Below are 24856 nucleotides of genomic sequence, written 5' to 3'. Positions count from 1 at the left end.
AACTGATATCCTTACATTTCATGTTTTTTTTAGTGTGATATTATATATTTAAAGACACATCAAGGAAACACTCTTTTCATGTTTGTTTTTTTTATCTTTTTGTGTTTTTGCCGGGACTATAGTAGCAGGTGAGACGAAAAATAAAAACAGGAAGTGACACATGAGGTCACACGTAATAGTTTAATTTATTGTTTCTTTAAGCATTAAGTGTTTCTACCATTTTACTTTGAAGCACTTTCGTCGTCAACTTTTTTTCATTTTACCCTTTCTTCTCGTCTTATTTTTTCTTTCTTTTGGTTTTGTTTTGTTGTGGAAAGGTTGGTCGACGGCCTCAACACAAGGTCGGTGAGTTTCTAAATCTGCAAAGGTTAATGGAAGACTCTAAATCAAGATGAAAGTTGACAAAAAGATTTGTTGTCTTTTTCTAGTAAACATTTTATTTTACGCTATTATAAACTGATTTTCTATTAACAATTAAAAAAAATGTATTGCTCCCTTTTATTCAGTGCAAAAATCACCAACACGCGACAAAAAAAACCCAGAAGTGATCTAAAAAAGATGCTTAGGTTAAGCATAGGTTAAATATGCATCACCATTAGAGAGAAAATAACAATAATTATTACTGTTAAGAAAATTAAATAGCTTTAAATATGTATATCCAGGAAAAAAAAACTTTTCAATGTAGTTTGACTCTGACTTAATGCTACAAATAAATGCACAGGGACTCATGTGGCCCCTGCCCTTAGCCCCAAGTAGCTGGGACAGGCTCCACTGTGACGATTGTATTAGTTTGTCAAAGAATATTATTCCACTTTTCGTGAAATGCCGAGCGTGCAGTTTTTCACAACGAAAAAACAAAGAAACATAACTTGCGTTTGTCCCTCCTGCCATTGTCCGGCCCCACTTAGCGGCTACACAATGTAAACACAAGTCAACACACGTGTGAAACGTGCAGCTGATAGAATCTACAGAATTGTGTGTTTTGTACGTATGGACGACAGTTTCTGGGAATTGTGCTGGTGTGCGATGGTGGCGAGATGCTGGGACGCAGTGGGAGGGTGGAGTGCGTGTGTGAGTGTGTTCATTGTTGTCACTTGTTACTCGGAGGAAGATTAGAGCAGCCTTCAACACTCCACGTCGCACACACTCAGACACAAAGCGCTGCATACAGCCCGCTCTGACCTATATTCAACTTTGCATGCAGACACACACATACATGCGGCCGCTAATGAGGGCAGGCATGCTGAAAGGAGGACGACGCTTGTTACTGGCGCGCCGTGTTGATTGGGAATGACACTCGCTCATTTACCTAATAAAACCTCTTTTGACCTGCTGGATGTCAACCTGTTGCACGTCACGTCCGATCGCGTCACCGACGTCCGATCTGCCGTGACGTTGAGACAAGGAAACAGTTTGAGACGGGAGTGGAGGTCGAGATCCACGCTGAGGAGAAGATACGACCCTGTGGGAGCGTTTGAGGATTTTTGGATTCCATTCTTTAACGGGTAAAGATGACGTTAGGTAGTTGAGATGCGCATACCTCTGCCAAGGAACTCGTTTCACATGACTTTACAGAAAAACATCACGTAACTGAATCAGTGGTCAAGAATTACATTGCGAACTAAGCTCATAATAAATTGAATAAATGCGACTTTAATCTCGTGATATACTACTATGATTTCGTAGTAAACATAAAAACAACTTAATTCTATAATATGTTTAATAAATGACTTTAATCTCTTATTATGTTATAATCTCTAATTAATAGTAAACATACTTTAACTTAAACCTCGTATAAAATACAAGATTTTACTCCAAATAGATTTAAATATATTAAGTCTCATAATATTACGCAATAGATACGACTTTAATCTTGTGATAAACTAAATATTTACATCTTAAATCTCGTAAAATTACGTAATTTAATTAAACTGATCTCATTATAAATGTTAAATATATGACTTTGAACAAATTAAATATGTAAAACTTTATTCTCTTAATAAATGTAAAACATACGTCTTCGATCTAGTCATGAACGTTATATATACACAACTTTAATCTCTGAATATAACTTAATATATACAACTTTAATCTCTGAATATAACGCTATATATACAACTTTAACCTCATCAAATTACCTAATCTATATAATTTAAATCCCTCAATAAATGCTAAATATACTACTTTGAATTTGTCATAAATTAAATATTAGACACACTGAAACAAATGCAAAATATACGACTTTAATCTCGTAATATTAAGTAATACTTACAACTTTGTTGTCGTTATAAATGCAGGTTGACTTTATAGAAAAACATCACGTAACAGTGGTCAAGAATTATCTTATGACGAAAACAAATTGCAAACTAAATTCATAGTAACTTTAATAGATGCGACTTTAATCTCTTAATATTATGTTATATACTCTTTAATCTCTAATTAATGGTAAATATACTTTAACTTTGCTAAAACCTAGTGAAAAATACAAGACTTTACTCCCAATAAATTTTAATATATTACCCAACTCATAATATTACGCAATAGATAAAACTTTCTTGTAATATTAAGTAATACTTACAACTTTGTTGTCGTTATAAATGCCAACATACGTATGCAACTTTTATCTCAGCATAAACTATATGCACCACTTTATTCTCTTAATATTACGTAGTATTTACGACTGTGATCTTGTTTAAAAATAAATATATACAACTTTTATCTTGTTATGAATGTGATATTTAAGAATGTCTTGTTTTATAAAGATGTTCCTTCAGTGGCCTGAATAAAAGCTAAAAGATTATTCACTCAAAGTTTTTTATCCATATTTAATTATTCATTTGTGTTTGTGTGACAAGTACTTCTGGTAGTTTTTAATATTTAATGAAAATCACAAATTACTACAAATGTTTCCGAGCATCACTCAAAGATTCTACCGTGTGTTTAATATCTACTTGTGATGCGCTGAACTCAGGTCGACTCGTGGCCAGATGGAACCCCGTAACTCCCATGAGCCCGCGGGACAGGAAGTGGACGTGGATGTGAGGGGACAGCAGGGACAGGAAGAAGACGCAGGGAGCGAACACTTTCTCGGTTTCACACCGCGGCCGCCATTCTTCTCTCGGAACTCCCCGAAGAACACAAACACAATAGTGACACACTCGCGAGAGTAAACACAACAACACAATAAACCGATGGAGTTTCGAATCCTCTTCAATCTCACCATAATACTGACCATTATGACCACGTCAAACCGTGTATGTTGAGTGACGGTGTGTGTGTGAGACGGATTGCCTCTCGCTTCCCACAGACGCACACACACACACACACACACACACATCATAAAAGCACATTAAAAAAAACAGCCGAGCGCTCCTGCTGTGATTTGGCCAAGAGGAAATCTCAAACCCTCACGGAACTGTCGTCAGTCATTCCACAGCAAAAGGCGGTTGATGATAAATGAGCTCCACCCTTTTGTGTCGCCATGAAGTTTGAGGGAGATTTTTTTTTTTAAATAAAAAAAGAGAAAAATAATAAACTTAACACACAACAATTCCCTAAAATGTTTGCTCATACTTAAACAAGTGCAAACATATTCAGAAAAACACCAAGTAAAAGTTCCCGCCTTTTTGATGAGTAACAATGGCTTGTGCAAAACTCTATATTGACCACCATGATTTGACTCAAAATTGTGTATTTATTTAACACATTTTCAAGGCAGCTGCCCTGAGTCCCATTTCTGACAATTTTCTGTCAATTTCACGAAAGTTGTTGCAAATCTTTAGCCCAATTGCTTCACCGAAAACATGTTTTTTAGCTGCTCAGTGCTACGAGACGTTAGCCGCCACACTTCTTTAGTTGTTAATTCTTTGCACTTTGTTTTTATTTGCACTTTGTTCTTGTTCCTGCTGTACTTTCTATTGTCCGCTGTGAACTGGAAATCTTCCCAAAGGATATCTACAGAGGGATTAATAAAGTATATCTAATCTAAATGTGCTTGTTAGCTTTTATGCTAGCACATTGCATATTCCTCTTAAGTTTTCGGAAGAAAATATTGTGCAAATATCTGCTTTTTTTCTAGAAATAATGTTTGGTTTTTCCCCCACAAAGCAAAAATCCCAATGCAGAAGACATAATTTTTATGTTTTTCATGTATTTCAAGCTCGGTGAACTACGTAGAAATGTTCAATTCTGTTGTTTTTTCTGATTAAACACATTTAATGTTCTTTTTCTATTATTTCCTTGTTTATTTAATCTATACTTTTTTCTCGTGTGATTTTTGCACAGAATAAAAAGAATACAAAAAAGTACAAAACAAAAGATTCTATTTTATTCCATATTATTTATTTCTACTTTTATTCACTATAGAATATTTTCCCATCAACATTGTTTGTGTTCAGTTGTGTTTGCAAAGAGCAAAGTATTGATTTAGTCACAAATAACAAAAAGGGCAGAGAATATTCCAGGAAGATCTAAATCAAAGCCTGCAGTGGTGAAGAACACAGACGTGACGTCGACAACTCGCTGGCGAAGGACAAAGGAAGAGGTTAAATAAAGACGGATCAGGACCAGGTGCTCACAATCAAAGGTAACCACACCAGGTGCAGACAATGACGGGGATCACAGCCACACACAGGAAATGAACATGGATGTGGAAAACTAAACAGTTGAGGAAAATAAATCTGTGGGAAATAAACGTGATGGATACAGATTCTGTGACATAAATAGGTGAATAAAAATAAATATATCATCAATTACAAGTTGATATATTATATAAAAGTGGGATTCACTGTATTATAAGGCATTTAAAAAAATAAGATGTTAATAAAACAAAAGGGCAATGAAATATCAAAAGTATTTTTCATAATGACAACATTGTGTTTCAATAAATAAATATATATATATATATTTATATATATATATATATAATTTTTAGGAAAATCTTTGAGATTGTTCACTTTTTAAAATTATTTACATCTGATTAAAAACATATTTTAGAGATTAAGATGGAAGAGAGAGATCTTTTATTATTTCACACTGAACAGAGTTTGCTATTGTCTTTATTTATCATAAATGTTATATATTGCCCTCTTTTATTAATGCAATGTGATCATTTGTTTGTGTCTTGTGATCACCTATTGATGTCTTGTGAACATTTATAGGTGTCATGTGAATATTTATGGGTGTTATGTGATCATCTATTTGTGCCGTGTGGTCAGCTATGGGGGTCATGTGATCATTCATTGATGCAATGTGATCACCTATGTGTTTCATATGATCATTTATGTGTGTCATGTGATCATTTATGTGTGTCATGTTATCATTTATGGGTGTCATGTGATTATTTATGTGTGTCATGTGATCATTTATAGGTGTCATGTGAATATGTATGGGTGTTATGTGATCATTTATTTGTGCCGTGTGATCAACTATGGGGGCCATGTGATCATTCATTGATGCAATGTGATCACCTATGTGTTTCATATGATCATTTATGTGTGTCATGTGATCATTTATGTGTGTCATGTTATCATTTATGGGTGTCATGTGATTATTGATGTGTGTCATGTGATCATTTATAGGTGTCATGTGATCATTTATAGGTGTCATGTGATCATTTATGTGTGTCATGTGATCTTTTATAGGTGTCATGTGATCATTTATGGGTGTCATGTGATCATTTATAGGTTACATGTGATCATTTATGGGTGTCATGTGATCATTAATGGGTGTGAGGCCAAATATATGATTATGACAGTCATTTGTACTTCTATGAAGTATTCTTGTCAAATATATCTCTTCTCTGACCTTCAGACAGTTTCAGAACTGAGTTGAGTATGTAGAGATCTTCACATCTTGATCTCGGGGTTCCACCAAACAGTTCTCTGGAAATGAACGGGATCTCTGCAAAAACTGGCTCGGGTCCTTGTCCTAGATGGGTTCTTGTCCAGGAACAACCTTACTTAAGATGGATTTTTAAGGAAATTTGTACCTATTTTCTCCAGGGGCCACCGCCGAACCAGTCCTACAAACATACAATATATCATTTTTAATGTTCATTTGATTGACACCTGGTGCTCTTCAAGAGATTGCAAAGAGATAAATGACAAACACAAACACACACACTGGGGATCAGTATTTGACTATGTAACAAAGTCTTGTGTACCTGCATATGTAGCATTTATTGATGTTTATTTCCAGGCCTTCTGCCAACATTCCTATCAGGAGACAGGAAGTCAGATACAAGAAAGAGAATTGTATCTCGGCAACACATCAGTGGCACAAGAACGTGGTATGATGTCGACACACGACGCTTCATCCAGATGAACGTGCATCAGTCCATCCTTCAATCCGACCGACACGTCAACAGTGAGAAATGACGAAGGTCAATATTGTTAAAAATCCTCTCATAGCCTGAGAAAAAAAAGAAAAACTGTGATCCAACCTGCTTGTTCTCCACGCCACAGAGAGAATGTGAGATCACACGTTCTATCAAGTGTCTGAAAACCTTTCATGTCGTGTGAAATATGTGCTTCCTGTTTCCACGTCTGTTCCTCTGATGTTGAATCGAACCGACCGAGAACTTCCATCTTGCAAAGATTACATTGTAGAGACATTTTTGAGACTTTCATGTGTTTTAAAAAAAAATCACTATCTAAAAGTATTAATCGGTTATTATTAATAGTATTCATTATTTTTCTCCCTATAGTTGTTTTTTACTCTCTTTTCTTTTAATTAAACATTAAGTTATATTAGTTTAAAATATATATTTTAAGTCCCTCTTGTTTATAGATCAATTCATTTGAATTTTTCACATTTTTTTTTCAATTTAATATTTATCTTTAAATGTATATTTGTGCTAAAGCTGAATTGCAAATGGCTACAGACACTATATTAAATTAAATATCACCTAATGTGATACTGTCTGAGTTACTCATTTCCGTAGCGAATGGTTAGTTCTTAAGAAAAGTTTAATGGTTAAACCTTCAACTTAGGACATATATTTGCTCAATATTTGCAAAATGTTTCCATTTTCCTCAGGGTCATGTGACCCGTAGACCTCCTCCACTCATTAGTGTTTAAAGGTGACGCATCTTGGAAAACTCTACGGAGATATTTCCTGGATAAATACGGGAAAAAATTTGCTGCTAAGCGTTTTCTGTTTCAAGTGAACCCGCCTCGAAACGTAAACGACTCACATCTTGAAAATCGTTCTGACTCATTTACCTTCAGAGGAAGAGACGTCGGCTCCACACAATAGTTGGCCGGGGCCGTCTGGGGGAAAGCAAGAATGGCCCAATCCATCCAAAAGTGAGGACACTTCCTGCCTGAGGTCATAATTACCAGCAACTCTGTTGACCTGGCAGAAGTGGTCGGGGGACAATTCCTGGTGCCGATGGGGCTTCAGATGAAGGAGAGTGGACACTTCCTGCTGTGGACGCTCAATAGACGCGTCTCCTCCGTCCAGGCGAAGTGGAGAAGGACTTCCTGGCGTCTGAGGAGCCTTGAATGAGTCCATGGATCAGGAGAGGAGAGGCGCTTCCTGAACAAAGACGCCGATAGCTGCGCTGTATTGATCGAATACCAAACCAGAACAAACGCGTTCTGGCGACCGCGAGATGTCGGAGATTTCGACAAAATTCTTTCAACAATGCAGTGATTGTTTTGTTTGGTTGAGCTTTCTCAAACTTTTCTGGTTTGAAACCAACTTCAACTGGGTCTTTTCTGCACATTTGATCCAAATTTATACTTATTTGTTCAGTTTATTTGGAAGTGTTTGTAAATCTGGGCCTTCTTTGTCTCATCTGATGTTTTTCTCTTATTTTATTGTATAATCGAAAGCTATAAAAATAATAAAATTGAATGTAAGCTTTATTATTTACTAACATAATATCGTAGAACAACAAGCTTCAGTCCACATGTTTTTGTCGCACTGTCAAACGTTCAGAAGGAACTATGTATTTTTTTCGTATTATTTACAACACATGTCCGATTTAAATAAAGACAGAAGAATCATTTGCAGGTAATTAGTTCAGCGTGTATTTATGAGGCCCTCGTGCGATCAGAGAACGCCATAAAACTGATGAACTATAAATGTTTTTGACAGCTAACTAACAGCCCCGCTGTTCACAATATCCTGTTTTTCATTATGATTTAAGATGTCATCTTCAATTCATTGTTTTCCAACGTCACGTTTTTTTTAATGCCTTTTTATTCTCTCTCTATACTCGCTCTCGTCAATCGTAATAATGATTATTTTCATCATATTTTATTTTTAAAAAACAGTTATTCACATTTATTTAGAGAAGATGTCAATAAAATGTGTTTTTAAGAAGTAATAAATAAATACTATAAATACATGTATAGTATTTATGGAATAATTAAATTTCTTGATAATCAACTTTCTTCAACAGTCAGATAAAAGAGGAACATTTTTGAAAGGGAAATGAAAAAAAAAAGTGTAATAAGGGCAGAGAAAATCCTCCTGTTGCTTGTTAAAAGTTTATTTTCCTCTTCTAAGAGATTAATTGTATTGTATATTAAGAATTATTTCAGAAATCATTAGAATTTGAAATGTTCCTAATTCAGATATACTTTTCTTCCTGGTGAAAATATAAATATTCTCAACAAGCTAAGTAAGTAATTTTTATTTGTCTTGCGCTTTTCCAGACCAGGGTCACAAAGCGCTTAAACAATCAAAACAATATTCAATAAAGTATATACTTTAAAGGTCAAGATAAAACTGATAACACAACAGGAGTTCCAGAAAATCAAGGAAAAGCCTGAACAAATAAGTGTCATCTGCCTGTTGCCCAAGGTAGCTGGGATTGATTTCAGCCAAGGCTTTAAAAAAATACGTGGAACAAGAAGAAACCTTTTAAATGACAGCAAAATAATATTTCAGATCTGTTATTACTGGCTAATCTAAGCCCCTTTTTTCATTCCAATTGACTTTCATACAAGTTCCTGCTCAGCATCTCGGCCTCCCTCGTTGCAAACCTCCCATCTCTCCCGGATCTTCCTCCTCACACACATCCCCAGCATCAGCCCTCAAAGGTGCTGCCAGCTCTCCTCAGCTGGAGGAGGATCTTGGCTGCGAAACATGAAGCAGCAGGAATTCATGAGGCAAACAAAAAACAAAAAAAAGAAAGTCTCACCAAGAACTATTTACTCGTGTCAGAGAGTTGAGTCTGAATTAAATTTAGGGAGCGAGTGACATGTGGTTCTGGCAGCCAAATGTGTAGAGAAAATGTGTTCCTCATCACTGCAAAAAATAAAAGAAAAATCTGTTTTAGCGCAAATGTGAGGAGATGTTTGATATACCGCCAAAGTTGGAATAGAAGCCCGATTTTTAGTTTCTCATGATATATAAATGATCATAAATCAAATAAAACGTGCTTCACGTTTGATCGGAATTCAGTTTCATGTTGTCACTTTTTCAGGGAGCATCGTTAAGTAGTTTCTACTACTTATTTGGACATCAATACTTGAGCAGATACACGTTTACATTACTGCTCACACTGACATCTAGCGGATGCTTGAATTAATGATGAAACAAATGTATTAACCTTGGAGTTTCAGCACCGATCGTCACAGATCTACGGCCAGTGTGGCTGCACGTGGGTCTTCACTGCGCATGCGTGAGTATGCACGAAGGTGTTAATGATGTGCTGCAAACGCCACTTGTGTTTAATGTGCAAAAGAAGCCAACGATGACCGCATGTTGCACATAAAACACGACAGAAAAATATTAAAAATGTGTGAGTTTCGTCAGTTTGGTCGTGAGTACAAATATGAATAAGACACAGTAAGAAACTGTGAAACAACTTTGCTTTTACAACTAGAACTTCGGTCAAGAAATTCTGCCTCACTTTCAAAATAAATATTAAAATCCTTTTAGTGAGCCGATCACATCTATTGTTGAGCTACACTGTCACCTGCTGGACAAATCCAGAACTTAAACGAAGTCTAATGATGGTTGCTTATGCGGAGGAGTTTGGTTATAATCAGGTCATTCATCCTTTTAATAAAGACCAGGAAAAACGAATAACATAAGAAACATTACTACTTAACTTGTACTGTATTATTAAATAAACTAAAGTTGAATCTGACAAAATACTGCTTGGTGAGATGACATCACTTTGTACATGTCAACCACCTCTCGCACAATAATGTTAACTATGGTGTCCCACAAGGTTCTGTTCTTGGTCTGATCCTTTTCTAGGCGATTTGATCATCTTTATGCTGATGATACCTAATTGTTTTTATCGATGAATCCAAATTAAAGTAATCAGATCCACATCTTAGACAATCCCTAGCTAATGATATATATTTTCATAATGGACTCACTCCTGCTGTAAATAATCTGGGTGTTAACTTTAACTTCACACAATAAACAAATGTAATTGACACTGCTTTGTTTCTCAACTATCTGATCTCAAGAGTTCCATCTTTACCTGGTCAACACTTTCTCAAGTCTTCAGTTACTACTTGTTAGTAAAACTGCTTTATATTTAACAAACAAGTAGAAATTCCTGTGTCTATCATGTAACTAACAGACAGAAAATATTTTTTTATTCAAATTAAAATTTTAAAATATCTGCAAATATATAAAGTTGAGTTTACAACTTTTGTTTTAAATTGGAAAATGCGTTTGACATTTATGCTGGATCAAGAGAAGTGTAATAAAATAGTCTTTCTTTTCTTGGTCCGTGCAAAGATATATCTTGAAGCGTTCATGTTTTCTATTCTCTTCCTGTGAGACAAATAAAGAAACACTGGCATTCAGCAGCCTCTCAGAGATGGAAGGAGACAGGAGGGGTTGGTGACGAGGGATATCCTAATCCGCCAATGCCATGAAATTGAAGACGGTGAGCGCCTTTGACACACACACACATAAACTCACACACTCACGCCCCACAGACTGAGCTCAAGACATTAGCATAAGAAAATGAGCACATGGAGAGTTGGCCTCACACAAAGATTTAGATAACAAACATCACCTCTGAGGGTCCAACTCAACCGTCTTCACAACATTTGGAAAGAAAGGTAAGAAGTTTTATTTAATTTTTGATGTTATAAGTAAGCACACTTGTTCCCCCTTCACTAACTGTTGTATTTATTCTTTAATATCCAAGTGTTTATGTGTATCTTATAAAATAAAACTAATAATAATAATACATTTTCATTCCACGTCTCAATATTCAATTTTCTTCTAGTTATTTTTGTTCGCTTTAAACAAAATGTATCATTCAGCCTGCAGTTACGTGGCTTTTCCACGTGAAGCCGCTGTTTCTCCCAGACTCGAATTTCCTTCTTTTTTTCACCCAGCGACCAATCAGAAAGCGCCTCGGTGCTATTATGGTCTGTGTGTACATGGCAGCTGCTTCTGAGGCTAGTGACACGTTATGATTCCTGCAGACCGATGAGGTTTGTGCAGCTTTTAGAACGAAAACCATCGATATCTTCTCTTTTATTCGTGTATTATCAAAAATGTTTGTGTTTTGTTTTTTGTTACAAAAACGACCACGATGACGTGTCAAATCTACGAACTAGTAGCTGACAGATCTACTGAGTCAGTGAAGAAAACAGTTTAATGTGCTTTGCTTGTCGTAGTCATTTTTAAAGTGTCAAACATTTTCCAGTGTTTGTGCTTTTGTGTGTATTTTAAGTGGACTTTGGACTAAAAAGTCAGAACATTTATGAGTAGTTTTGGTGTTTAACAAATGTTTAGCTGGAAAAAAAATGTGCAAATTAAACCTTTTTCTTGAATGTCAGCTTGTATTAATGTATTATTAAAATGAATTAAATGCTTAAAATCCCCCCCAATTACACTCCAAAATATTCTTGTATTTCTCCTATAACTTCTTGTTTTGTTCTTGATGTCTTAGTTTCCAGCATCGGTTCTCATCTAGTTGTCCTTTTCTTATAGTCATTGCAACATTTGCAACGAAATTTTCAAACTGTTAGTGCATCATTCTATATCTACTTCCTGCATCTTCTCAGTGTGAAGCCACACTGCCGCTCACTGATGGTTCTCTTCGTACCCACTCCTCAACTTAATGTGTTTAATTGTAAATAAAAAACACTTTTTCGTCTCCTCAGGTTCATTCTTACGCGGGTGAGTGAAGGTCTGCGATCATGCCGGGCGATGAGAAGCAACAACCGCCTCGACAGAGGAAAAAGAACAAAAAGTCTCGAGTGAAGGGAAAGGGTCCGACTGGAAGTCCTGTCGCTGCTGGGAGTTCTTTAGACGGAGACGATGGGCTGGTGTTGCCGCCCGTCGTCAGGCCGGCGCCTAAAAAGCCGGTGCTGGAGAAACCTAAAACGTCTGCAGCCAAGTTGGAAGAAGAGTCTTCTGTGGCCATCTGCCTGCAGGTAGTGTTCCCCTTCCTGCTGGCCGGGATGGGGATGGTGATGGCGGGGATGGTGCTGGACAACGTCAAGGTGAGTGTCCATCATCCAAGTTACGTTACCCGTAACGCTGAATCACCGACGTCTTTTAAAAGTCATCTAAAAAACAATCTTTTCAACATAACTTACTCACAACACTTGACAAATCATTTTACACGGTATTATTGTATGTATTTTAAGTAAAGTAAAGGTTATTTGAAAAGGGCCTTTCTAGACCAGGGTCACAAGGCGCTTTAACAATCAAAAACATTATACAGCTAAATATATATACTTTAAAAGATCAAGACAACATAAGACGAACACAGGAGATCCAGAAAACCAGGGAAAAGCCTGCACGAATAAAAACGTCTTAAGGTGTTTCTTGAAGGAGTCGGTAGATCATCAAACACAGAGGGAGAGGAAGATCGTTCCAAAGCTTAGGAGCAACAGACTAGAAGGATTTCTCTCCTCTGGTCCGGAAGCGTGTTCTGGAACCATCAGTAGATTCTGATCCACAGACCTCAGAGCCCAAGCTGGGGTGTAAGGCTGGATCGGATCACTAAAGTAAGGAGTAGTCTGACCATGAATAGATCTGAAAGTAAGAACCAGAATTTATAATTGGTCCTGAAAGAAACTGACAGCCAGTGAAGAGTTTTAAGTATCGGGGAAATGTGAGTTCTTCTACTAGAGCGGTTCAAAATTCTTGCTGCTGAGTTCTGTATTAAGCTCCTTGTTGTTTAATAGCCTTCCATCTGTATCCATTGTATGTTTCTTCGTTTGATTTTGTAAAGTGTCTCCTAGTATCTTGAAATGCGCTATAAAAAAACCTATGTATATATTATTATTATTATTGTTATCATGGTACAAACTTGCTATTGCCACAGGCACGTTTCTTAATATCCTCATCCCTTAAATGTGACCTACAGACATCAGAAGTTAACACATTTATAAATCAGCTAATAAATCCAAACCAGGAGCAAACAAACTCTAAATATAACTTGCCATTGTCATTTTTATGACTATTTATTTCGCCTTAAAATAGGTTGAGTGGATATTAAGATAATGTTAAGGGTGATATCTTAATTATATACTGTATTTCTAATAAATTTAATATAAAGGTTTATGTTATAATTGCATTATATAATAACAAATCATTGTCACAAGCTTTCCATCTTATTTTGGCCCTCCTCTCTCATAATCTTTATTTTGGTCTGACGGCCCCTCACAAGAGTATATAACGTGGCCCCTGAGGGAATTTAACCACCCGCCCCAGACCATCAACGATGAAAGCTTGGCACCATTTCTTAGTCTTTAAAACGGTATTGATCTTAAATAGCAACCCTAAATTAATGTTGGCGTGAAAACTATTATCTGTACCTGGATTTTTTTGTGTGTTTTTCTTATGATTATAATAAATAAAATGAAATAAATAGTGACTCATACAAATGATACTAAATTAAATTAAATAATCCACGTTTTAAACCCTTTGACTTTTTGGAGGAAAAACAGATGACAAGTGTCATTCTGTTTAGGGATCGTTTAGAATGACGCACAGAACAAAGTGATGGAGGGACGACGGTGGCAGGAAAAAGGCTGCATGAGCGACGCACTGTGAGTGTTGCCAGCAAGAAAGTCGTGTCCCTGCTCCGTGAGCGAGTGTCGGTGCAGACGGTCCTGCCTCCATCCCTGCGACGTCACGGATGAGGAGAGCATGGGGTGTGAGGAGGAGGGAGGAGGGCAGGTCTCAGCTGATGCTGGAAGAAAGCAACTCTCCATCCTGCATGAAGCCGTCGCCGCTGACGATCCGGAGGCGTCACTGTGACGGAGATCGTTTTTTAACGTCACTCGGACCGGACCTGTTGGCGACATAACCGACCTCCCTCCGGACTCCTGCTTCCTGTCAATCACTCAGCTGGCGGCGAAGTTACAGATGGAAATCTGGGAGATTGATTTTAAGATAAACCTGCTGACTCATCACTCCGGATGAAAATGTCACGCACCGGTTTTTCCCTCTTTTAACTTCGCTTGAGTCTTCAGTCTGACTCGGGATGCCACACTTTTCCCGAGGTCCGGTAGTTGAGAGGAAGCCTCTTCTTCTTCAGACTCTTCAGGCGATGCCTTCACTGTCCAAGGATGACTCAGACGTGGGAAGGAAAACCTGGTGAAGCTCAGAGGGCAGGATGGTGGTGACGCGTCTGGAGCTGGAGTTGCGCTACCAGGGCAGGAAGTTGCGAGGCGTGACGTGGAAGCTGACTCGCTCCGAGCACGGCTTCGTGCCCGAGAGTTCCTTCCTCATCGCGGCTCAGGTTCTCGTCCCGCTGCTGGTGTCGGGACTTGGGCTGGTCTGTGCCGGCATCGTGATGGACTTGATACAAGTAGGGATCTTCCAAAATGAGTTTTTATTAATATATTATATTATTATTTTCATTATCCAGATGTGTTGGTGTTTAACAATACTATATCGTGACAGCGAGTTCAATAGATTAGATAGAATTATGCTAAGTTAAGTTTGGTTTGAAATTTAGGGATGTAAGAAAATGTAAAATACACTAATACACTGTAGTACACTTAAATATCATATTAATATTCAACAGCCCTGTATCAGATTCGATTTTTTGGGTTGTTTTCAAAACATTTTATATTTTAATATTTCAATAAAGTGTATAAATAAAATAATACAGCTTTTTTTCTTTTTTTTATGTGTTGCAATTTAACTTGTGTTGCTAGAGGGCAGCAGTCATTAAGTCCTCCAAAAAAAACCTAAATGAAATCCTGGCTATGACTGAGGACAAGAGGATACAGTCGACTCCAGCATGATGTTTGGACATATTTGGTTTCAAAACAAATGAAGAAGTGACAACTTTAAGTCAAGAGTCATGTGGTGTGTAAAGTCTGCAACACCAGAGTCAAGTACTCGGACAATACTACAAATATATCCTTGTTACTACAGTATCACGATATATATCGTATAACTTCCACTGTATGTAGGATATGAATCGTAACGCCACAATCACCAGAATCTTGGCGATAAGACACTTTATTTGTTCAGGCTTTTCCTTGATTTTCTGAGACTCCTGTGTTTGTCTCGGTGTTATCTTTATCTTTAAAGTATATATTTTATTGAATATTGTTTTGATTGTTTAAGCGCTTTGTGACCCTGGTCTAGAAAAGCGCTGTACAAATATTACTTACGCACTTACTTATAACCAGTCTTTGTCAAATATTCTGGCATTCAAAGAAGTGATAGAACAGTAACAGATGGTCTCTTGTATATATTTAAGTGGAAACGATCAACCTTCATCTCAATATTTCTCTCGTGTGCAATCACAAATAATCACACTTCATCGCCAGTTTGTAAATTGAAAAAGCAAATGAATCACTGAGGCAGCAATGCAGTGATAGTTGTGTATTATTATGACTCTCTTTGTGTGTGTACCATTGTGCTCATGCGATGTGTTGTGTTGGTAGTAGTAGTTTGAGAAGACTTGATGATCCAAGGTTATCGAACCAGAAGGCCAAAATATTAAGTTTTACTGTTATTGGAGGTCTGTGTATAATTGTAGACATCAATAATCCCTGGGACAGGGATTATCTTATTTTAAGCATCTTTATAGGTCGTGAAATTAACATGGATCTGATTTAAACCTACCGCATAAAATGACTTTTCGGACCGACATTTGGTCCCTGGGCTTCGAGTTCTTTCTTCGAAAAGATAAAATATGGAAACAATTTCAAGGGTGAACACACTTTATCATCAACTTATTATTGGTCTTGGCTTGGACCGAGATCCTCCTTCCTTCTCGCAGCAGAGTCGTCCCGTCAGTTTGAGGCACGGCAGAAGTGGGCCACGTCCCAAGATAGCCCAGCGAGGATGACAGCTGCGAGCGCCGGGGGACCAGTCGAGGAGACTGTTTATAAATAGTCCCACACCTTGACAGTTTCTCACCGGCCTCACTCTTGTCGCTTGTTTAGAATGTCTGGTCTGATCGCCCACAAAGTTCCAGAGACAAAGTTGAAGATCGTTGAGAGAACAATTGAATAGTCAGGCTTCATGAAACCGTGTCGTCGAGTTGAAAAGCCACTAGATGTCGCTCCCTACTTTATAATCTTTGGCTTATGATAAGATTATGATAATGATTATTATGATGATAAGGTTCCGAGTTGAGTCAGTACTTGGGTGACTCAGTCTGTCAAACTGAGCCTGAGAAACCTGGGTGTTGTATTTGATAAAGACATGTCTCTAGTACAACACTGCAGAAAACGAACCAGAAACTGTTTCCTACAACTGAGAAAAAATCTCTAAATTTAGGAAAATGTTGTCACAACATGATCTGGAGTTTGCAATCCATGCGTTTGTGTCTTGTCTTTTAGACTATTGCAATATTGCAAAACTCTGCAGCGAGAATTCTTACCCGCTCAAGTAGAAGAACTCACATTTTCCGATCCTTAAAACTCTTTACTGGCTTCCAGTTTCTTTCAGGATCAACTTTAAAATTCTGGTTCTTACTTTCAGATCTATTCATGGTCAGACTCCTCCTTACATCAGTGATCTGATCCAGCCTTACACCCCAGCTCGGGCTCTGAGGTCTGTGGATCAGAATCTACTGATGGTCTGGAAAAGCGCTATACAAATTTAAAAAAATTACTTACTTACTTATTCCATGAAAACCTGGCATCTTTTTAAAAGTGCCATAGAGATAGAGTTGCCTTTTAGAATGAATATACCTCATGATACCTCCTCAACTCTTTCATGCCTTGATTCAAAGTTGGAAAATGCTTTTTGTTTTGCATAATATTGTCTTTTCAGGCACATTTAATGGTTAATACTTGAGATTTTGATGTTAAATTAAGGTCTATTCAAACAAGGACTGATCTTCTTCATCCTTTTTTCCAGATGTGATATCGTTTATTTATGTTATTTAATGCTAAATCATTCCCACCGACCTCCTCTTCTCGGTCACGGGCGAGAGTTTCTTGGGCTGAGGGAGTTGTTATCAAGTCAAACCCGGTCATCTGTGCACCTCTAAACCCACAGAACCTGCGGCGCGTCACTCAGAGCTGGAGAAATAGGCCACTGTGTTAGAACTACCACATAAATACACAGATCAAGATGTTTCTAAATTGGTTTAAGGTCTAAAAATGTATGATTTAAAATCTTTATAAGTGAGAAAAACGTGTTCACTTCCATTACTTATACAGGCAGCAACTCTCTTACGTCGAGGACATGGACGTCCTGATGTAACCTCTTCAATAATGAATGTCCTTATTTATCTTTGAAAAGGATCAGAGAGTTCTCGGATGAAAACTTGATTAAACGTCAGTATGTGAGTGTTTGTTTTTAACCTTAATGTCGTGTCTGTGCCGCAGCACTGGGATGTGTTTAAGGTGATCACGGAGCTGTTCATCCTGGTCCCGGCACTGGTCGGACTGAAGGGGAACCTGGAGATGACGCTGGCGGCTCGGCTGTCCACGGCGGTGAGAACTGAGACCTTGTTTTGATAGATATAGACTTTATGTCTAAATATAACGTTTTCAATTAAGATCTTATGAACTTTTTTCCTACTTGTATATTTGTGAAAATAAATACATCTTTATTCGTATCACACATTCATATCGACAACAAACAAGCTGATAAAATGACTGTATTTTAAAAAGCTTTTTTTATAAAATTCCAGTTTTATAATGGCTTTTATCAAGTTCATTTGTTACAAAAGATAGAATAGAAAATTAGATGGAGAGATATTAAGAATGCCTTTATGGTTATTATACAACAAAGAGATAAGAAGAAAATGTGCGAACCATGAAAGAATATAAAAAGAAAATATACCATATAAACATAGAAGTAAAGTGGACAATTCCAAGGATGTAATCTGAAAATATTTATGTAGAATATGAGTATTAAAATAAAAGTGTTTTTTAAAACGCAAGAGCTTCAAAAAGTCATGAGATTTGAGGGTGGCACAAAAATGCAGATAAAGCATCAGGGCTGCCTTGTTGTTCATTTTTAAAAGAGCAGAACAACCTTTATTAAATCTTTTATTTCCCAAAAGCTTCACAATTTACAGGCACCTGGAGAAAAAACGAAAACAGCCGAGTTGGCAAATATAAAAAATGGCTTTCTTATTGAGTTGAACTGCTGACACGGCATATTTGCATTAAATTAATATGAGCTTATTCATCTTAAATCAAGGTTGAACTTCATCTTATTATTATTATACCTGTAGATTTTCTTGTACAGAACCTCAACCCACTTTAATGTTTTAGTCTTCAAGGTTAAAAGTCTTTTAAGATCATGATGTTGGTTTCATGTTCTCAGGCCAACACGGGACAAATGGACGACCCAAACAAACAGTGGACCATGGTGTGCAGCAACCTGGCTCTGATCCAGGTACCACTAATGGCGCTGATAAGATAAGGTTTCAGGGAAGTAACAAGTGTCTCCTGCAGGTCCAGGCGACGGTGATGGGTTTCCTGGCCGCCGTGGCCGCCATCGTGTTGGGAGCGATATCGCGCGGGGGAGTCGAACTGGACCAGGCGGCGGTTCTGTGCGCCAGCAGCATCACCACCGCCTTCGTGGCCGCCTTCTCACTAGGTCCCACGTCGACCCTCGACCTCTGGGAGAAAAAACCAGCGTAACGTTGTTCCTCCCGCAGGCCTGGTGATGATCGGCGTGATCATCGGCTCCAGGAAGGTCGGGATCAACCCCGACAACGTGGCGACCCCCATCGCCGCCTGTATGGGCGACTTGATCACGCTGTCCCTGCTGGCCGGGGTGAGCAGCACACTCTACGGGTACATCGGTGAGTGTGAAACCGTGAAGCGACACTAGATGGCAGCAAAAACACTTTTTTTTGTTTGCTCATCCTGACAGAAGTGTGGTACTTGTCGCCGCTGGTGTGTCTCGTCTTCCTGTCGCTGATCCCACTGTGGGTGATGCTGGCGCGACAGAGTCCTCAAGTCCAGGAGATCCTTCGCTCTGGATGGCAGCCCGTGTTGGTAGCTATTTCCATCAGCAGGTATAAACACCCTGACGCTACTGTGATCGCCAATAATCTGACCGTATTAATGTTGTCACTCAATCTTCCTACAACATATTTATACACGTTTGTTGTAGATTTGTTTCTTTTTATTCAATCAAAATTATATTTGAGCTATAAATTAAAATATTACTCAATATTGCAAAAACGTTTCATTTAATTTACCCTGTGTTTTCTATTGAACTATTGATTGTTTATTTAATTGAATTTCTTATGCATTAATACGAGAGACACAGAGTCTGGTTCTGCTTAAGGTTTCTGCCTGATAACAATTTTTTTTCATCTCTACTGTCACTAAGTGTTGCTGGCTGGGACCAGCTTCTCTTATATAGTGTTATTTAAACTATGTAGTATCCAGAAATCTATTTTGGTTTTGAGGGAAAAAAAACAAAAAGCCAGGTTTTTCTTCACTACTATTGTTTTCAACATGCATTTGTTTTGGTCATGACTAATACAACATTTGATACTCTTAGATACAATTATTTTAATAAAAATAGCTTTATTTAACTTTCGAACTGTACAAATAAAAACGTCACTGCAGCACTGCACAACACACCTGGAAAACACAATATAACAAATAATGATAAATATCACAAACCAAAAGAATAGGTAAACTTTTAGTTTTTCACTTCTTGATTCCAGCAAAAAAGAAAAAAAGAAATTCTCTTCTTTCACTTTCTTCCGCCTTCTAATGTAGTCACAGAGGTTTTTCATCTATGCTTTTTATTCAAGTTTAAAAATGTAACTTTTTTTGTAATTTTAGACTTTTATTTATATTTTTTTTGCATTTTTTTTATACTTTTATGGCTGAATTCGTTTTTTTTTATAATTTTAATTAATATCCCGGTTTTAACATTTAATGGTGATATGTCTTGTTTTTACAGTGTAGCCCATTGACATTGATTGATAAAGGCACTGCAAATCAATTATATTATTATTATTAAATAAAATTGAAGTGAAGAAAATTGACATTTTTTCGCCGACTCAGCATTTTTCTTGGTTTCAGTTTCGGAGGCCTGATCCTGGACCGGACCGTCAGTGATCCCAAATTTGAAGGCATGGCCGTGTTCACTCCAGTCATCAACGGTAAGTCACGCTGCCTCGAAACAAAAGCTGCGGGTGAAACAAGTTTGTAATTATATTTAATTGAAGTGATTCTGTAGTAATTCAATTTGGAAGGTTTTATGGATGTGGAACCAGAAGTCCATGTGGTTCCTGGTAACTCATCATGAACAGACGGTTTAGCATCTATTAAGTTGTGACCATGTGTAGCTGGCAGGGTCGAAGAGGCCGAAGATAAAAATGAAAAAAAGAAATATTTAGAGGATCAAGTTGCTCGACTGATGCCGTCGTGACATCTTGACATGTGGCGCCGGTTAGAAAGCGAAGCCTTCGCAGAGCCGCGATGATGCGCCGGAATAAGAAACAGATCAAGAGTCTGGATGATATTAGGTTCTGAACACATCGTCTCATTAAACTCATGAACACAGCGTACAACTGTCATCCTGCACTCAGTCTCGTTGTAGTCACTGATGGGTTAACCAGCAACACTTGTGCAGGCGATTCCAAACATTCGAGGGTGATTTGCAGCAAATAAAAAACAGAACGCAGAAAGAGCTTGTTGATTTACTTCCCTTTTTTGATGGATTGAAGTTTAACCAAGTGTCAAAACACGTTTTGAAATATGTCCGCATTGGCAAGTAGCTGAATTCACATCGTAAAATGTTTTGGTTTCGACCATAGTAAATGTATAGATTGTAATTGAATTAAGTATAGATAATTATGGAATGACAAAATTAAGTAATAAAAAGGCAATTTAAGACTGACAGGTAAAAGTAAAAATATATTTAAAAGTATATAAACAATGTACAGAAAAGTGTATATAAATAATGATACGTATATTTAACTGTTTTTCCTCATTGTCTATTCCATATTCATATATCTCGCAATAGACAATTAGGAAATGCATGAGGAAGTAAAAGACAAAGATGAAATACATAAGGAAGTAATAGTCAAATAGGAAATACATAAGGAAGGAATAGACAAATAGGAAATACATAAGGAAGGAATAGACAAATAGGAAATACATAAGGAAGTAATAGACAAATAGGAAATACATAAGGAAGTAATAGACAAATAGGAAATACATAAGGAAGGAATAAACAAATAGGAAATACATAAGGAAGGAATAGACAAATAGGAAATACATAAGGAAGGAATAGACAAATAGGAAATACATAAGGAAGTAATAGTCAAAAAGGAAATACATAAGGAAGGAATAGACAAATAGGAAATACATAAGGAAGGAATAGACAAATAGGAAATACATAAGGAAGTAATAGACAAATAGGAAATACATAAGGAAGTAATAGACAAATAGGAAATACATAAGGAAGGAATAGACAAATAGGAAATACATAAGGAAGTAATAGACAAATAGGAAATACATAAGGAAGTAATAGTCAAATAGGAAATACATAAGGAAGGAATAGACAAATAGGAAATACATAAGGAAGTAATAGACAAATAGGAAATACATAAGGAAGGAATAGAAAAATAGGAAATACATAAGGAAGGAATAGACAAATAGGAAATACATAAGGAAGTAATAGACAAATAGGAAATACATAAGGAAGTAATAGTCAAATAGGAAATACATAAGGAAGGAATAGAAAAATAGGAAATACATAAGGAAGGAATAGAAAAATAGGAAATACATAAGGAAGGAATAGACAAATAGGAAATACATAAGGAAGGAATAGACAAATAGGAAATACATAAGGAAGGAATAGACAAATAGGAAATACATAAGGAAGGAATAAACAAATAGGAAATAAATGAGGTAGGAATAGATAAATAGGAACTACATGAGGAAGGAAAAGACAAATAGGAAATACATAAGAAAGGAATAGACAAATAGAAAATACATAATGAAGGAATAGACAAAAAGGAAATACACAAGGAAGGAATTAATATACACATTTCTGTGCATATTTATTTCCCCATAGTCAAATAAATGAGTATAGATATATAGATGTATTTCATTATAAAAATCTTTAATTATTTTTTTAACACCAATCATTTCCAATCACCTTTTTGTTAACTTATTTTATTATATGAAGTATTATTAAAAATAATAGATAAAGCCTCCACGCGTTGTCTTTCCAGTGTCTCCCTGAAACGTGTCATCACAATGTGTGACTATCGTCCAGCGACGGCATCTGTCTTCATATCTCGCTGATGACGAAGCATTTTTTTTCCTTCCCCGATCCTTCTCAGAATCTTCTCGGAATCTCCCTTGATCGGAGTCATTGTGTCAGAGCAGATTTACAGGCCGTTCCTCGCTCGAGATTCTTGGCGTTCAAAGTTTTGGAGGAACAGCTGCTGCTCTTCCAGGGAAAACTTTTATTATTGTGCGAGAACAAGAGTCCGAGGCTCGCATGTGACGCCAGAGTTGTAACGCCGCCCCCCTCTGCCCTCGCCTCAGGAGTGGGCGGGAACCTGGTGGCCATCCAGGCCAGCCGGATCTCCACCTACCTGCACTTCTGGAGCATCCCCGGGGTCCTTCCGTACAAGATGAGGCAGCACTGGCCCAACCCCTTCATCACCTTCTTCTCGTCGGGTACGAATAAGAGACCAGAAGTTATATCGATCAGAGTCTTAAAACTGGTCTCGTTGTCAGGCGTCAACTCCAGATCGGCCAGAGTGCTGCTGATGTTGGTGCTGCCGGGTCACATGGTGTTCCTCACGACCATCTACCTGCTGCAGGGAGACGAGGCTCCCATCTCCATCCCCTTCACCGTCTGCTACCTATGTGCCGCTCTACTCCAGGTACTCGTGGAGAGTCGTCTTCACAAGAAACCACAGGAAGGGTCTTAAGTTTTTCTCCTCCCTCCAGGTCACCATCCTGCTCTACTTCGCCGACCTGATCGTGCGTCTGACGTGGAGGAAGAGTCTGGACCCGGACAACTTCTCCATCCCCTACCTCACGGCCCTGGGCGACCTGCTGGGCACCGGGTTCCTGGCCCTCTGTTTCCGCTGCTGCAGGGTCTGGGTCTCTGAAGGAAGGTCGGGGGTCGTGCCTGACGAGGTTTAACAGAGCAGCTTGTGACGACTTAAGTTGACAATCATTCCTCCTCAGATGAGTTTCACCAAAACATGCTTCGACCATAAGTTCTGACAGAGTTTAGATTCAACTGATGTAATAATATATTGACTCGGAAATATATTTCTAGGATGATATTAGTAATTAATATTTATTATTCTTAAAAACCGTTACATCACTGCAAAACATTCAATATTAAAGCTCCAGTATCTGTTCAAGTCCTGTTTAGTAGATACAGAGTAGACTAATATTTATTGCCGACTCGGTGAAACGGTTTGTATTCGTTCCACAAATCACACAACGTGGCTTTTACTGCCAACGCAGTTGTGCTGAATTAAGTGTAATACTGCGGTCGTAAGAGATTAAAAATCAACTTTCTATGAATATCTATTGAATAAGTCGTTATGAAAACATTAATAAGGCATCCTGATGTATTTGTAAGACTTTATATGACGTGTTATGACTCAATATTACAGCTTAAAACAAGGTATTCAATGCTAAATGAAAAACTTAATTGGAAATACCGTTTATTGGTTTTGTTAATTAATAAATCATATAAAATGTATGAACCACTTATATTCCTTTATAAACCTTGTTACAAGTCGTCATATGTGACATTAAGCAGTCATAACACACTTTCTGAAGCCTTATAAAGTATTACGTCTCATCTTATTAGATTGTTTTTAATTGACCTGAATCCAACACAAGAAAGTAATATATTTGACAACAATGAAGCAAAACTAACCTTTCAATCACACTGTAAATGTGCTGCAGTGGAAGAACCTTCAGTTGATGTTGTCGTAGCAACCGTATCACCGTGATGACGTGTCTCACCCGTTATCACAGTTAACACAGAAATAAGCTAGAAAAACTGCCACACGTCAGCAAATACTTTTGCAACCTTTTAAGCCCTTTAAGATGATCCAGTGCGTCCGATATTTTCACTCATCAGGTGTCAGATCTCGAACTGTCAATCTCGTGTGTCAATCACAAACTTGAATGTGAAGTTGTGTAGTTTAAGTGACGCCCTCACAAAACGAGATCAAGATTTGAAAGTCTGTTGAGACTCAACATGAGACGGTTCTTCCAGCATCGACTTAACACTTAACATCTTTTCATTTTGTTCTCCTAGTTTCTCTTTCAATGAAAGGGAAAGTTTTGTAGCAGACGTTCTTCATCAGCCTTTAAACAGTGATGACATCAAGGCTACCGGAAAAAATCCTCCGCTCAATGTATTCTTCTATTTTAATAAAAAGGTAAAGGATTCTGAGTCATTCTTTCATGGAAGAAAATGAAGTTTCAAACCTGATTCGTTCTGGAAGCA

General features: G+C 37.5%; 1 protein-coding gene across 2 annotated transcripts; it reads left to right on the top strand.

Annotated features, from left to right (window-relative positions):
• Positions 1–11397: 11397 nt before the first annotated feature.
• On the top strand, positions 11398–24751 carry slc41a3 (solute carrier family 41 member 3). 2 transcript variants are annotated; one of them, XM_087780966.1, is made up of 11 exons: positions 11398–11427; positions 12103–12444; positions 17758–17865; positions 18707–18778; positions 18838–18982; positions 19044–19190; positions 19262–19406; positions 20434–20513; positions 22915–23049; positions 23110–23258; positions 23326–24751. In XM_087780966.1, the coding sequence occupies exons 2-11, from the start codon at positions 12139–12141 to the stop codon at positions 23521–23523; spliced, it is 1485 nt and encodes a 494-aa protein (XP_087637092.1). In that variant the 5' UTR covers positions 11398–11427; positions 12103–12138; the 3' UTR covers positions 23524–24751. The 2 variants fall into 2 exon arrangements, with proteins under 2 accessions (XP_087637092.1, XP_087637093.1); XM_087780967.1 differs by lacking the exons at positions 11398–11427; positions 12103–12444 and adding an exon at positions 14444–14765.
• The last annotated feature ends 105 nt before the right edge of the window (positions 24752–24856 follow it).

Source organism: Callionymus lyra, chromosome 19 (assembly GCF_982586985.1).
Source record: "Callionymus lyra chromosome 19, fCalLyr1.hap1.1, whole genome shotgun sequence".
Classification (NCBI taxonomy): Eukaryota; Metazoa; Chordata; class Actinopteri; order Syngnathiformes; family Callionymidae; genus Callionymus; species Callionymus lyra.
This window is presented reverse-complemented; position numbering and strand designations above follow the sequence as displayed.